Raw genomic sequence first — 16,832 nt, 5'->3', positions numbered from 1 at the left:
TAATCTATTAGCCTTTCATTTTAATTGAAATCAATACATTGACTCCTTCAAAATGAAAATGAGACTCACAGCTCTGCCTCCCACTATGGAAGGCTGATTTGGGAGGTGCATGGTGAGATCAAACTCACCTGGACTCTGACTTCTGAGCTCCATACTTGCATATAATCAGGGCCTACTGGGCACCTCTAGAGGATGATGACCAAAGTGCCTCTTCATGTATCCAGAACAGCCAGCTCCTCTCCTAAGTTCCCTAACTAGGTAAAAGGTAATACTCTAAATACAAAGCAATAGCAACTAACATTGGTGGATTGTTATGTCCCCACCCCCAGGTGCTGTCCTAAACTCTTGAGAGTCCTTGTGTTCTCTTAATCCCCCAAACAACTTATGAGATAGATACAGTTGTCATACTACCCTAAAACAAGGCTTTGGCATGCAGTAGATGGTTAATAAACATTTGTTGAATGAACGAGTTCTCATTTTGTAGATGGGAAAGCTGAGAATGTAATAGATTGAACAGTCTGTCCCAGGTCACACATATGACAAAACTGGAACTTGAATCTAGATGTTTCTGAGCCTATGTCCTGTGCTTTTCTTTTTTAAAAGATTTATTTATTTATTTATTTATTTATTTATTTGAAAGAGAGAGAGAAAGCAAGGGGAGGGGCAAAGGGAGAGGGAGAGACAATTTCAAGAGACTTCCCACTGAACGCACAGTTCCACCTGGGGCTCGATCTCATGACCCTGAGATCATGATCTGAGCCCAAACCAAGAGTTGGATCCTTAACTGACTGAGCCACCCAGGTGCTCTTATATCTTGTGCTTTTATCCAGGATGGCAAGGTGGCTCTTGGACCTGCACAGAGTGCCTACCATAAAGCCTAGAGTTGCTTTCACAGATTTTCACAAATTTCCCTCCCTTCTAGACCCACATGTTTCTGGTAGCTGTCCACAGAATTTGGCACTGACTGGAGTGTCAACCACATCCCACTCAGTAACTTGGCCAGTTATATTAACCCAGAATCCCTCCTCATCTGTCCCCATTCCTACCCTACCCTTTCTAATCTTGGAGGTACCACTTGTCCCCTCTTGGTAGTCTTCAAAAAAGCAAGCTCACCTGTCTCCCCAAATTTAGTTACTGGAATGACTTCAAGCCTTGCCATGTCCTCTCTTTTGTGACACCATAGCTAACCCCTTTGTACCTTCAGGTGCTCAAATTCAACATACCTGTAACTGAACCCATTGTGTATCCATCAGATGTTTTCGGGTTGTTTCTAGTTTTTGTTTTGCTGGGCCTCTTTGGGTGAGGCTGGCTGAAAATTCAGATGCTTGTACCTTGTTAGACTGTTGGGCATACTTCTGGCTCATTTAGCTTTTAAAACCAACAAAGGCTGACATTTGGCATTTGGAATGTACCTGAATGCTACCTATAAAAGCCCACGATGAAGGGCATACCCAAGAATGCAAATCAACAAATCCACAGGACTATGGCTAACTCATTACTCAATTAGATTTCAGCAGTGTGTCTCAAGTGGTTGCAGGTAGAGATTTATTTGAATTTTGAATCACTTTAAAAATTCACATTAGATATGTTTTTAAAACTGACTTATTCGACAGATTAATACAGCATCTTTTTCTACCTGGGCTTGCAGCAAGATCAGAAGTTGCTCTTGGCCTTCACACACTGATGACAATGATTTCTCTGTTCCCTACTGCTCAGTGAGGGGGCTGCCAGAAACACTCTTTGGCTCCCATAGTCAGAGATGTGGAGTCTTCTATCATGAGCTCTGGTCAGAGCTTCCCTGGTGCTAACATAGTTTGTATCTCCTTCCACACTGAATTTAAAATGGAGATCTTATTACTATCAGCCTCATGTGGTTGTTATGAAGATTTAATACATGCAAAAACTCTTACAAGTTGAGGACATAGTGAATCACTCCAGAAATATTACATATGATTATTCTTATTTACAAATAAGAACTGGGAGGAGGGACAATATGTTGAGGGATATATTGGTTCTCATTCCCTGTATTAACCCCATAACAACTCTGCACATATAGCTGGTGTTCAGTAGGAGAGCATAATATTTAATTCCTTATTCTGATGATAATAATTATTAAAATGATGGGTCTCATGGTTACTGTGTTTAGCAGCGTCTATGCCTTATCTCAGTGTTTCACCACTATGGTGAATAGGCAAACATTGTTAGTTTTAATAGGAATTTATTTTAGTGTGTATCACTAAAAAGAAAAAAAAACACACACATCAAATTCATTATTTCTTGGCCATAATACCTAAGGAGAAGCTGAAATTAAAAAACAAACAAACAAACAAACTAAGGGTCGAAATTTATCTATCTAAAATACATAGTAAATATATTAATTTATATAAAACAGGTACTTTTCTGCTCTATCTATATACAGATGTAGATCTTTCTTGACTTACAATGGGGTTACATCCAGATAACCTACTGTAAGTTGAAAATATTGTAAATCCAAAATGCTTTAAATCTACCTAACCTACTAATCATCCTAGCTTAGCCTAGCCTACCTCAAAGTGCTCAGAACACTTGTAAGAGCCTACAGTTGGGCAAAATTATCTAACACAAAGCCAATTTTTAAATGAAATATTGAATATCTCACTTAACTTATTGAATACTGTACTGAAAGTAGGAAACAGTATAGCTGTACAGAGAATGGTTTTAAGTGTATTGGTCGCTTATCCTCGTGATTGTGTGGCTGCCTGGGAGCTGTGGCTCACTGCCAATGCCCAGCATCACAAGAGAATGTTGTACACTATGGACCCTCTTCCTACCTCCACTTCAGTCAGGTAGCTAAGGGCCCAAGTACCTCCACTTTGGCTTTATAAAACAGCCCCAAGAGACTTGTGTTAGTTTTGACCTTAGGGCCACAGCTGAGCTGAAGGGCTGAAGGCCTCCGACCTTTCCCATTTCAACCAAACACACTGTTCCCAGGCACATGCTAAAGATTCTTTTCTTCCCCATTGTTATTACCAAAAGATTCTGCTCAGAAATAAGTAATATGAATAAAATGCATTTCTTCTTGGTGCCTAGTGGCTTAAGAAAAGGATTTGGTAAGGAACCTGTATATCTCCTGGTGGGTTTTGAAAGTGATTTTTAGCATATGTTGTGGTTTATTGATTAGTAACTCTTACTCCTGCTGTTATTCCTTTGGGCTCCTGCCCAACCGTGTTTTCTGGGTAAATTATTCTTAGCAAGAGTATTGCTTGGGGTGAGTTGTCAGACACAGGAGCGCTTCTTGCTTTCAGATCCGACCCCACCTCTCCCCCAGTCCGCATCTCATGCATTTCTGACCAGCCTCAGCCACTGATAGAATGCTGTTCATGTGGCCCAGTGGGTTAAAGCCTCTGCCTTCAGCTCAGGTCATGATCCCAGGGTCCTGGGATCGAGCCCCGCACTGGGTTCTCTGCTCAGCGGGGAGCCTGCTTCCTCCTCTCTCTCTGCCTGCCTTTCTGCTTGCGATCTCTGTCAAATAAATAAATAAAATCTTAAAAAAAAAAAAAAGGAATGCTGTTCATGAGCTTCAGAGGCACAATAGGAGGCATTATCGTGGCTCCCAGTCTGTGACTCAACAGCAAAGAAGCCAGTTGAAAACACGTAAGGGGTTAGACCTTTGATGTTACACAAAGAAAATTGCATTTCAAGCTCTGGAGAACATGAGCCATTCTAAACCTGATTAAGAGTCATCCAGCACCAAATTTTGATAAATGTTTATTTTGGAAAAGTGGATTGCAGGGTTTTCAGATTCTGCTTATTCACCAAGAAAACATTTGTTTTCTTCTTTATTTGGGGTAGGAATAAGAGAAAGCCTTGAGTTGTCCTGAGTATTTACTGTGAAAAATTGAGGAGTTTCTTTTGGCTGCTGCCTGAATAACTGTCTAGAGCTCCATGATGTAGAGATTCTCATCCTGGCCACTCTGAGCTCATTTACAGGGGGCATGATCATAGAATTCAGGCACAGACCTAGCATCCTACCTGGGGAGAGGGTTTTTTTACTTTTTTTGTTTTTTACTTTTGTCAAAAATAAAATGATCTACAAAATTTTGAAAAACAATCAATCATCCTAATTCTTCCATGCTTCATAGTTACTAAGTAGCTTATTTAATTTTTTGGTGTATTTATTTGTACACATAAGTGCATGCTTTTTACATAAAATGGAATCATACCTGTTTTGTTTTGAAATCTGTGGTTTTCATTTAGTATATTCTGAACATCATTCCATGTTGATAAGCAGGGTTCTCCATCATTTTTAATGACTGCTGAATGATTTTCTATCCATGGCCTCCTCTCCCTCCATAAGTCCTTCACACTCCTGCCTTCACTGGCATTCCTGTTGTCCCTTCTCTTCCTCATAGTCTGTTCTCTTCCTCATAGTCTGTCCTCTTCTGCTTCCGCTCCATTTATTGATTCCTGTTTTTACTGTAACATTCTTAACACACCCTTCAACATATGCAAATAATATGAAATAGAAGTTTTTTGTAGTTTGGGGCTATGCTGATTTTATAATTCATACCAAAATAATTTGTGTTTCCATTTTTGGTGGTGGTGGTGGCAGCCTTAATATTTTCTGCCCAAGTTCTCTGAGAACAAACATGACAGTAGTTTGAAAGCCTTTCATATCCCCAGAAGGAAGAAATGAAAAAGAGGCAAGATATTATAATGAATGTTTATGATCTTTACTTAGGAACATGACAGTCTCAGGCCTCTGTCATGTGTAGGTCTTGATGATTTATCTTGTTTCCTCAGACCCTGCACCAGTCCACAAAGATGGGCAGAACGAAGCAGACAGTACACCAGAAGACCTCCAGTCTGTTGGGACTAGCAGGCTGCTCTGTCACATCACTGATGGTGACAACCCACTGTTGTCACCACGATGCTCTATCTTCAGCCAAAGCCAGAGATTCAACTTAGACCCTGAATCAGCCCCTTCTCCACCCAGCACTCAGCAGTTTATGATGTAAGAAAACAGTGTTTTGTTATTATCCTCATTTCATACAGTTTTTCAAATACTACATTCATAACCTGCAATGAAGTATATGTCTGAGATAGTGCGAACATGCTTACGGAATGCAGCTGGGAGACCTGAACAATGAATGTTAACAGTCTGTACTTTCTAGTCGGGAATGCTGTGTTAGGTCCTGCTTTCTCAGGAAGAAATGGTCAGGGGAGGCAGGATACCCCAGGGATTGCATGTTTGGATGTTTTTGGTGAAATGACCGGAGTCCTACGTAAGAATATGTATATGCAGATACCAGGAATACCCTTGTTGGAGAGCTTAATATTCTTTCCATGCCCAATAGCGGCCTCAAGGGATGGCCTATGGCCGTGCTTGGGAATTGTATACCTCAATTTCTTCTTAGATTCTAGAAAAATGGTGGCTTACAATGGCTGCCCTCCACCTACCACCAAAAGTTGTGAAACTGTGCACTTCTTTTTTAATTCTGTCAATAATTTTGATGCATAGCTAAAATGAGTGTTCCTTGACTGAAAATATGTGCAGGGAATCCCTAGTTTCCCCTTGGTAACTTCTGTGGTCATTAATTAATTTATCCAAACCTGAGCACACAGGCTGTCTATTGGTAGACTCGAGGGAGTTAGTGGATTCTTCTTTTATAAAGGATGTGCCATGTGAGAGGGTGAATTGATTTTCTGGAGGGGGTGGTCCATTCCTCTCATCAGATTTGCAAAGTCTCTGTTGTGTTAATATATCTTCCTTAAAATGTCATTAGGTGGGTCTCGTGCAACTTGTCAGCGATGACACCACAGCAGGATGTCTCCTTTGGTTCTAAATTGGCCTCCTCCAAGTTTTAGGAAATGCATTTCCTGGACTAATATTCTGACATTTATATACTAGAGTCTCTGATGGCATTTTCCCGTAATGGAATTCTGTGATCGGTGGCCTCTGTTAATATGAAGATGCCACCATGGTAGACCCAGCAAATAACAGACTGCCCTTCCTGAGACTCCAGGAAGCTTGGTTTGGAGGCCAGCAGCAATGTTTATGGATGACCATGGGTTCTGATGATTCTGTCCCTCCCTGCAATTGTTACAGGCCCCGGAGTTCTTCACGGAGCAGCTGTGGTGATGGCAAGGAACCACAGACCATTACCCAGCTTACCAAGCACATCCAGAGCCTCAAGCGAAAAATTCGGAAATTCGAAGAAAAATTTGAACAAGAAAAGAAATACCGGGTAAGGGCCCTACAGTTTGAAATAAGAGTGGATTGTGCCAGAAGTATGTGGGCTCTTCTGTCCTTCCTTTTTGATTACCCCTCTGTGTCAGGGGACAGCTGTTTCCATTTGCAACTCAGGACCCACCCACCATAAATTGAGTTCCCTTCCTGGATCTGTCCTATCTTCACAGGCTATAATATGACCCTGCAAAGATATCTCCTAGTAATGGATTATAACTGTTGTTTCCAAACTGATTCGATTATTGATACTCTTTTTTTCCCCCTGAGGAGCACTACTATCACTGTTTCTAGGACTGATATTTGGAAAGCTTTAGAATTAGGATCTTTTTTTCTCTAACCCTTTACTATTTGCATTTTTGTAAGGACCTATTAAGGACCCAAAGGTCAGAGTCTCTAACTGAGAACAGAATAAGGGAGAGAGTCTTCTTTGACATAAGAGTACCTCTGGTTACCTATCAAGTGACATCTGTTCAGCTCATTCATAACGATAAACCCCAGTCCATCCTTTCCTGTCAGACACCAGTCTTCATGCTGGTGTTGCAGTGTTATAATGATGAACCTTTTCTTTTATTACATGAGAAGCAATAGAGAGGTAGATGTCCTTATGGTCAATGCTAGTTTTATTTATTTTCCTTAATGGTAACCATGGCATAGACAAAAATCATATGGCTGTAGAATTGCACAAAGATATTGGGTCTTTGGCAGAGGGCCCAGAGAGCTTGTTAGCAGAATAAAAGAGAATAGGGAATAATGTCTATACACCTTGAAATATTTAAAGGCTCACTAAGCACTTGGTACAGAGATAAGTGGCACATCCCTGTGAGTGGAATAAGATCTGGGGCGGGAGATGAGAGTGGGTGATATTCCACTCCCCCCCTTTTTCCTATCCTGTTTCCCACAGTGGCTTCAAATTCACTAAAAGACGGGTATACAGAGTGATTTTTTTTTTTAAAGCTTTGTGCAATAGAAAAAATCAGACTGCTTTTCGAGACAACCTTAGTCAGGGTGTTGAAGGGTCTCTTCTTCCTCAGAGTCAAACAGTGACAACTATTATTGTCTTTTGCTTCATTAGAGCAGGAAGGCACTCCACACATAAGAGGTATAGACCTTGATTTCACAGATAAGGACACTGAGGCCCAGCAAAGACTTGTAACATGCCTTAGGTAGTTGTGTTCTATCAGCTCAGACTGGGAGATGAAAGATGAGTAGGTTTTGCAATGGAGGAATAGAAGTAAACTTTGTTAGTGTCCACATTTTTGAAATCTCTAGATATCTTGAGAGAAGCTGATTTCCTCCGTTTGCTGCTGGAATGTGTTTGGATCTGTCATATCCTCACATTGGAGACAGTAGAGTAACAACTATGGGTTTCATTCCCAGGTCCTGTTAATACTTATTACCTGGCCATCCTTAGATCAGGCTGATCTAGATTTGAATCTGGCACAACTTAGGAACTTTGTGACTTTGGACTTGTTACTTTAGCTTTCTGAGTCTCAGTTTATCCAACTGCATAGTGAAGTTTATATTAGTAGTGATTTCTTAAGTTTGTGAGTATTAAATGAAGGAGTGCATATATAATGGTTATTATAGTGTTCGGCACAGAGAAATATGTGGTCCTAGATATAATTAACTTTTTAATCTATTTGAGTGACATTTGATCAGGCTATTCCAAAACAGCCTCTGCCTTGCCCAAAAATGAAGAAAAACTGTACACATTAATTCTTCACTGAATGTTTCTACCTGCAGCCACAACCCTGGATTACTTCTCTCAGCTATAACAGCCACCCAATAGGCTGTCTATCTTGGAAAAGAATTTCTGCTGGCACCTCCTGCCCCTGTCTAGAGAAGTTTTTGATCTGGTGCAGACACATGCCCACACAACACACTTAAGCATTCACAAATGTAGAAGGGTGAATTTGGGAGCAGTGGAGGAAGACCTCATGGTCACCACTGCCTCAGTGTGTATAAAAGTCTCTGGTGTACCAGAACCTTCCTTGTCTTAGGGAATGGGGCTTCCCCTCACCCTTCCTGCTGGGGCGCCAGGCTGTGGTTAGAGGCTTGACATGTTAATGGACTTAAATTAGTTGCTGAGTGTAAGGATTTCCTTCCTGGCAGGCTGATTGTGGAAGTAATAGCATCCACAGCTAGTGTTTTAGTTTGAGCTCCTGCTGGGTCTCTGTGCTAGTCCAGTGACCTAATACAACATGCATCTTTCCCTCTGTTGAATGGGACCATTTTACATTCCTATCCAAAACCGTGTTTATTCCTGATGGACACTGGGGAGGGTATGTGCTATGGTGAGTGCTATGAATTGTATAAGACGAAGCACAGACCTCTACCCAAAAAATAATACATTATATGTTAATTTAAAAAATTTTACATTTAACAGTCATTACCCTTGTGGAGTTAGAAAAGGCTGTTTCAGCCAGATGTCCACTATTTGTGAAATTAGGGAATATTGAAATTAGAAGGGATGGGTCAGTCTTATTTCTTATTTGACGTTTGAAGGAACTGAGGCTCAGAGGAGGGAAATGACTTCCCCAGGAGGACACAACAGAGAATTGACCTGGCCAAGACAACTCAGGTCTTTTCATTCCTAATCCAGATTTCTTTCTAAAGGTCTTTTGAACTGTCTTTGACAGGCCACAGATCTGGTCCAGGATATCATCAGTCATGTGCCTTGGAAGTCCCATTTTAATTGAGAAAAATACAGCTAGTTTGGAACTTTGTGACTTTGGACTTATTACTTTATCTTTCTGAGTCTGTAATTTCTGGGTTTTATTCTCTTGGGGTCTATTAAACTGGGATATTTCAGTTTAGAAGTTAGAAGGCTTGAAGATCCACGGTTTGTACATGAAAACTTTCTATGTGATTTTAAAGGTGCCATCCTTGTGAGCTTGATTTAACCTCTTTTGAAATCTCCCCTAGGAGTAGGGAAATAAAAAATTCATTTCAGAAAATTATTTCAGGCTTTAAAATATTTTGCAGAAAAAGAGTTGAGCCTTACATTTTTCCTAAGTTCTATTTGCTGTAGTGAAATCTGACTTCTTAGGTGGTTTTAGGTTTTTGTTCTTGTTCTTAACATTATTTAAGAAGATGGTAACTGTATAGAGCATATCTAGTGAGAAAGATGTGCTCCAGATGAACAAGATGTGTTTTCAGATCAGAGTGGAGAACTCTGTGAGGATTTTGAGAAACCAAATGTAAAATATTGGCTGTCCATATACCCAGACTGTTACCTGAATCAGCACACTAAACTATATATCAGGGAAGTGGCACAGTGCCTTATTCTGGCACATCATGGGTAGGACCAGGCTAAGCTATTTTGGAGGTGTGGCTTCGTGTCACTGTCCGTGGTACTGAAACCAGGGTTTCACTCATGGGAACCATCCATACTATCCATCTGAGCTCCCCAAGGGGGGTGGGGGGAACCTCTGTTGTTTTCCTTCAATCTTCTTTTCCATCTTGATTTTAAAACTATGGTTTTTACATCACTCTAGAAGTGACAGAATCATGACCTGTGTTTCACGACTAACATACTTAATTCCATGTACTTTTTTAAAAAAGATATTATTTATTTATTTGACAGACAGAGATCACAAGTAGGCAGAGAGGCAGGCAGAGAGGAGGAAGCAGGCTCCCTGAGGAGCAGAGAGCCCGATGCGGGGCTCGATCCCAGGACCTTCCTGGGATCATGACCTGAGCCGAAGGCAGAGGCTTTAACCCACTGAGCCACCCAGGTGCCCCTCCATGTACTTTTTTTTAAATTAGAGAGTGCCTGCGAGTGAGCCAGAGAGGGAGGGGCGCAGAGAGAGAGGGAGAGAGAGAATCCCATGCTGAGAGTGGAGCCTGATGCTGGGCTCAGTCTCAGGAACATGAGATCATGACCTGAGCCAAAATCAAGAGTCAGACACCAAACCAGTTGAGCCACACTCCTAATCCTATTGATGGGATTTGATGATCATGCCGTACAAGCACTGTTTTTTCCTTTGAACCCAGGAGGGACACATTTCTCTCTTCATACCTTTCTCTCAACAACTTGCTGATGTTAACATGGACTTAGTGGATCCTTAAACAACGTATGGCAGAGCCCCTAGACTTAGTCACTATCAATGTACACATTTCTGGTGATATTATAATTATGATCAGGGCATCTTGAACATTCCTATATAACAGTCCTTGTATATGCTCAATTCAGAGTAATCATTAATCTTCTTGAGCCTGTTACTTCTTGTACTACTTGAACTAACGTCTTGAGAAGTTAATTGAGTGGCCTTGATTTAAGAAAGATCTTACTGACCTATGGGGGTCGAGGCTAAGTATGTTTGGCCATTCTTCTTTCCTTGTTTCTATTTTCTGTAGAAAATCCATTTTTATGCTAGGAGAATAAATTCAGAAATCAAAGTGAATGATTTTTTAAACATAGTCTTTAACAGAATAAAAAATATATTCTTATTGCCATATACAGGTTCTGTTAACTACTTGGTAAGGTGTACATACCCCTACATATATGTTTGTTGGTGAAGACATATCTAGAATTCCTGTGAAAACCTAGTAGTAACATTGCTACTATCACCACTTCTAGTAACAACATCTGTAATTCTAGTTAACACACCTAACCTAGTGTATAGCATATGCCAGTAACTGCTTTCACTGTTTTATGCACATCAACTAATTTACGCCTATAGCAAACCTATGAGGGAGATGCTCTTATAATCCTCATCTGGTAGATGAAACTGAGACTAAGTAATTTTCCCAAGATCACACACTTATGATTAAGTTTTACTTTAATGCTAGCCCAGTAGGATACTGAGTCTTAATGAGATGATTAAAAATATGGGTATCTCCCTGAAGTACTGTCTTCTCAGACGGTTGTCAAGTTTTAGAGATCCTGGGGTCTCCTTTCTCTGGGTTTGTGGAAGTGACTGATAGGAGCTAAATCCTCTATTTGTCAGTATAACCCAGATAGGTGGTGGTCATAAACGACGTGTGTGAGTAAGCACTGGCTTATATTAGTGCTTTGGCACTGATATGAAGAAAGGTCTGGTGCTGATAAGAAGTCATCCACACCGATATGAAGAAAGGCCTGGCAACCAAGTGTGGGTTGTGGGTGGCCCACAGGGTGACTGAGGGTTAGAAAGCAGGGGACACTGGAATGGTTGGGGCTATATGAAAAGTGCTGAGTGACTAGGCATATTTAGAAACAATGCCCTTATCAAGGGCGAAAATGTGGAGGAGGTCAGGAATGTTTGCTGTGTTTTTCAGAAGGAACTCTATCAACTGGAGTTGTCATATCTGAATTTCTCTTTTAGGTTTATATGTCTCTGAACTACCTTTGTGTTGTCTTGACTGTTTAACAATTTTTGTTTTTCCTTTTATCTTTTTCTTTTCCTCTCTCCCTCCCACCTTCCCACCCACATTTACCCTCCTTGTAGCCTTCACATGGTGATAAGACTTCTAATCCTGAAGTCCTGAAATGGATGAATGATCTGGCTAAAGGTCGTAAACAACTCAAAGGTAAGGGCCAGTCAAGGGTCTCTTTTCCCAGAAAGGAAGCAGTTAAAATATTGATAATGTGCTCCCAGGCATTTTTTTTTTTATTCTTTTCTGCCTGTGTCCTCTCTAAACTTGTGTCTCACCTAGATCGGAGGCTCCATCTTGAAATAAAGGGTCCAGAGTCCCCTTCATTGTTTGGCCCCATTTAACAATTCTCCTTAGAATGAGGAACTACAGACTCTGAATTGGAATGATTCACTTCAGTGCCAGGAACATTTCAACATGGGGAGTATTAACTTCCTTGGGTTACTGGATTCTTGGATGTTAGAAAAAGGCCTGAGCAATCATTGTCTCTGCATACCCCATTGCAGAGATGATGACATTTATGTCCAGAGACAGGGACAAGTTACATAGCTAGGAGGTAGTGAGCTAGGTGTAAAACTCAGTTCTCCTACCTCCTAATTCAGTGTTCTTTCTGCATTTCTCTGGAGATGGTGATGTGTTATTAATTAACTCTAAAATCTATAAAAGTACTAAATTTAAAGTTTTAAATCTTTAAAACTTTAAAAGTACTATGGTATTTTCCAGCAAAAATTTATTTTCTTCCTCTCTTCACATTCTTATTTCGATACTTAGAGATGTGGGAATTTTTTCCAAATCTCTAAAAGGTGGTAATAAAGAACTGGAAGGGAATATTAATTCAGTGGTATTAAACTGTAATGATGTAGTGGGTTTATAAAATATGCAGTGTTTAAACACCACACCAGAGTCTAACTAAAAAAACAAACATCAAGCAAAGAAAATGAGCTATGTAATTGAGAAATCAATACAAACAGCCACATTGACATTATCAGCCCCTTAGCATATCCTGAAATGTAATTCCCTGACATGTCCCAGGTGGCTTTTTTATTTTTAATTATGTAGGCTTATATAAAACCACACTGAAATAATGGTGATTCCTGGATTTTAAAAGATAACAGACAAAATTGTGAAATCTGTCAAGTTGGGGCTGGCATTCCCATCTCTCCTTTCCCATTGCTCCTATATTTACTCAGATGTCTAAGTGTGTAAAGCCTTATAGAGGTGTTTGCATTTATTTGCACGGGGGCTCTTAATGGCACAAAACTTCCAAACTCAAGTAAGTGAACCTCTGAGTGTAGAATTCCAGGTGTTATGGTGGGTAACAGGTAAAATCTTCGGGGCAATATCACTGGTCTTCCTCTGGAACTCATCCTCTGAAATTTAAACTGCTGAGTTACTCCTACACATGAATTACTCCATTTCCATGAGATTCCACCCTCAAGAACCCTGTTTCTACATCTGATTGGGAGCTTATGCTGTTGGTTCTGGTTACTAAGGCTCCCCTTTCCCAGTGGAAAGCCATCAACACCACCATCCATTTCCACTGATTTTACATCAGTGGTGGGAATTTCTGAAAGACTCTCTACTTTTAAGCCCAGTGAGTCCTCCTTGTTCATGGTAACTCATGGCATTTCTCTTAGAACTAAAGCTGAAGCTCTCAGAAGAACAAGGGGGTGCTCCCAAAGGCCCACCTAGAAACCTGTCCTGTGAGCAACCTGCAGTCCCCAGAGAGAATGGGAAGCCAGAAGCTGTGGGTCCTGAGCCTTGCTCCTCTGGAGAGGAGACTCCAGATGCTGTGCTCACATGCCTGAAGGAGAAGAGAGAGCAGCTTCCTGCTCAGGAGGATTCTAAGGTACCTCACCATATCCTCACAGGTCACAACACTCAATATAGTATCAGTGAGATTATGGTTTTGAACAATCTATAAGAGCACTTGGCACCACATAAACAACTTTAGAAGACTGGCTCTGAAATTTCAGTCAGATGAGTTTTTAGTAAGTTATTGGCCATGACCCATGGGTGTTGCCACTTAATTCCAGGATGTTGTTCTGGAAGTTATTGCATGTTGGTGGGAAGAAAATGACAAAGATATGAAGGTGTATCATGTCTCTTTCTCCCTAATTCCCCCAATAAGCTAGCAAATTAACCCAAGATTAGTGTTACAATCCCATTTTATGGTGTGTTGTATTAAAAAAAATAATGAAGCTGGGTTGTTATATATAGTAAGGAAAATGGTTTAGTATCTTCTATAATAAGAAAAAAGAGGTAGGCTTTTTTGAAGAGTTTGGTAATAAGATGTCTAAAACTGGATGCTTTAGACATTTTAGCTTTGGAATCTCTGTGAGACATTCAGGTAGAATTGTCAATTAGACATTTGGATTTGTGAGCCTAGAGGTTGAAGAAAATATTAATCATATTTTACAAAGAAGATAATGAAAGCAATTAATATTTAACTATCTAATTCCTCCTCATCCTGCACATCTATGCCTGTATTTCACTTATGCCAGGGAGCCTTCCTTCTAGTCTTTTTGTCCCAACTCTTAAATGGTATGATTACCCTTAATTTCTTGAATAAGAGTGGTAGCTCCCCAATCATAGCTCTAACTATGCTGTATGACATTTTCTGTCTCTTACTTTATACCTTAGACCTCTTGAATAGAAGAGCTGTTTGTATCTCATGATCCTACACTGTCTGTACACAGGGGTATTGAATAAATGTTTGCTGAGTGAATGGATAGATGAATGAACAAACTACCATGTTTAACTTAGAAATCAAGTATTCTTGAGGAGAATGCCTTTACCTGTTCTATTGCACATTATCTGGTTGCAATAACAAGGTGGCAACATATATCAAATCCCAAAAGGCTTACCATATGCCCCTGGACTTTTCCTTTACATGGAGATTTGTAATCTACAAGCAGAAATGAGCCTTTGGCCACCTCTATTTTTTTTTTTTTTAATGAAATGCTTAGACTTAAGAATAATCAATTATATGTTGTGAAAAGTGAATAGGTTTTCATCTACTTAGCAAATACATTCCCTCCCCACTAAATGTAGATTTTTGTGGGTAACACACACACACACACACACACACACACACACACACAAGCACATGTGTGGTTTTCCATCTTTCAATGCTTCTGATGGTCTTTCTTGTTTTTTCTAGTTACCTTAGCCACATCCATAAACACTCAAGTCCTAATTCTATAATCTACTTGATTAGTGCAGTGAGGGTTGAGTTAGGATTGGGACAGTAGATTTGGATCAGGACTCAGTGCTTCAGCAAGCCACTTTCTAGCTATGTACATGTAGCAAGTGAACTAATTCTCTGAGATTCATCTTCATCATCTATAAAATACAGAAAATGTCTACTTACATAATTATTGTAACAAGAAGGAAAGATGCCTGATGACTGGTGTGCAATCATACACTTGCAAAGATATTAAAGTGCCTATTATGTGTTGTGAATTACAATACATCCTGGATATAATATGATAGAGAAGCTATGGGGGGCGGTTTCTGCCCTCACAGAGTGCACGTTCTTCTGGGAATTGGGATACAATAACAAACAGTTAAATAAATAAAATTATTAAAGATTTGGTAAATAGTGTGCAAAGAATTAAACAGATACTATTATAGAACATAATGAATGGGTATGGTTTCTACTTTTATAGGGTGATTAGGAAGGTCAATACATGACAAACTAAATTCTTCATTAAGAAGAATTTACAGGCCAAGACAGCAGTAAAAAGCATTTTAGGCAGATGGGACTGTGGATGAAGATCTTGAAGGAAGAGCTTGCACGTACTTGGAATTCTTGGGTCTGAGGACTAGCCGCACACGATTGTATGAGATGAAGTCAGAAAGACAGTCCGGGGGCCCTGATACAGGACCATTTAGGGTAGTATAAAGTATTGGAAAGCTGTTGAGTTGTTGAAAACAGGAAAGTGATAGGGCATGATTTACATTGAAAGTATCTTTCTGATTGCTGTGTGAAGAATAAATGGTAGGGGGAAAGAGTGGAAGGGGGAGGATGAAATGGATCCTTTGCACTAGCATCATAGCCTTGGAGATGGAAAGATAAAGACCTATTCAAAGTATATTTTGGATGAAGAATCAAAAGGATATTATGAATCATTGGACAGTAGGGAGTGAAGGAAAGGAAGAATCCAAGATGGTGATGGGTCCGTCTACTGAGATGGAGAATCCTACAGGTGGAACAGACTGGGGATGGGACTGAAAACTTAAGAGGTCTATTGGACAAGTTTATTTTAAGATCTTTGAGCAATAGTGTGACCACCCATCCCTGGTTTCCTTGGATTTTCCTGGATGCTGAAAATTTCAAATGATTTCATCCTGGGAAAATGCAGACGGTTGGTCACCCTGCTGAGGCATCTAAGTCAAATATAGCACATGCACATGGGAGTCTAAAGATCAAAGAAGCATATTTGAGTTCTTTGTAAGTTATCTTTGCTTAAGTGGCAATTTATTTCTATTATTTTAAATGAAGTATCTGCCGAACTGATTAATGTCAGAAGCCCCTTCAGATCTCTGCACTAGACTAAAGGTAGGCCTTTAAATAGAAAGCATCTATAGTGGCACATGTAGCTCTCAATACCCAAAGCTGTAGTATTGTTCCTGGGGAAGTTTAATACAGCAGACCCTAAAGTGGCTGCTGGTTCCTACAGGAGAGTCCCCAAATCACAGAAGAAGCCAAGGGAGCTTTGCTAATTTCCACAGCAGCTATGTTATTCCTGGCTCCTCTGTGAGCTTGTTAGCATTTGAGATTATCTGAATAGGTCCCATTTCTTTAAACTTGAATTGGCAGATGACTTTTATCTAGGATCCTTGCTTTACTGCTGAAAATACATTAAATATTAAAACTTCCAGGATGAAGAATTCTTTCTTTTCTAGAGACACATTTGTGAAATTTTTGCATTTGGTATTTGGTCAGAGCCCATACTAAAGCTGATAAATCCTGTAGCGTTGCCTTGTCAATTCAGATACTGCTATAGAGTAATTTTCCTCCTCTTCTATTAAAGGATGATTTTTGGAGGCAATCACTTCTGGGTCACAGGGTATCCACTGAGCCCTGAAAGTGAATGAATCATCCCGAGTCTGACTGCGGTACTTATTTATATCCTTTTCTTTTGAAAGTCCCAAATTGGTGCTGACACATTGTACCCATTTTATTGCCCTTTCTGAGAACTGTAGGTGGTGTTAGAAGCACGGCACAAATTACCGACTG

At 40.1% G+C, this 16,832-nt stretch overlaps 1 protein-coding gene across 5 annotated transcripts in view; it reads left to right on the top strand.

Annotated features, from left to right (window-relative positions):
- Window positions 1-16,832, top strand: part of FAM13C (family with sequence similarity 13 member C) — a 154,211-nt gene that overhangs the window by 125,313 nt on the left and 12,066 nt on the right. For all 5 annotated transcript variants that reach the window (XM_046027092.1, XM_046027091.1, XM_046027090.1 and 2 more), the window contains 4 exons: window positions 4,783-4,993; window positions 6,089-6,227; window positions 11,662-11,743; window positions 13,225-13,436. In XM_046027092.1, coding sequence (XP_045883048.1) covers window positions 4,783-4,993; window positions 6,089-6,227; window positions 11,662-11,743; window positions 13,225-13,436 — 644 coding nt within the window. The remainder of the gene's footprint in view (window positions 1-4,782; window positions 4,994-6,088; window positions 6,228-11,661; window positions 11,744-13,224; window positions 13,437-16,832) is intronic.

This window comes from Meles meles, chromosome 13, assembly GCF_922984935.1.
Source record: "Meles meles chromosome 13, mMelMel3.1 paternal haplotype, whole genome shotgun sequence".
Lineage (NCBI taxonomy): Eukaryota > Metazoa > Chordata > Mammalia > Carnivora > Mustelidae > Meles > Meles meles.
Note: the sequence above shows the minus strand (reverse complement) of the source record. Positions and strands in the feature narration are given on the sequence as shown.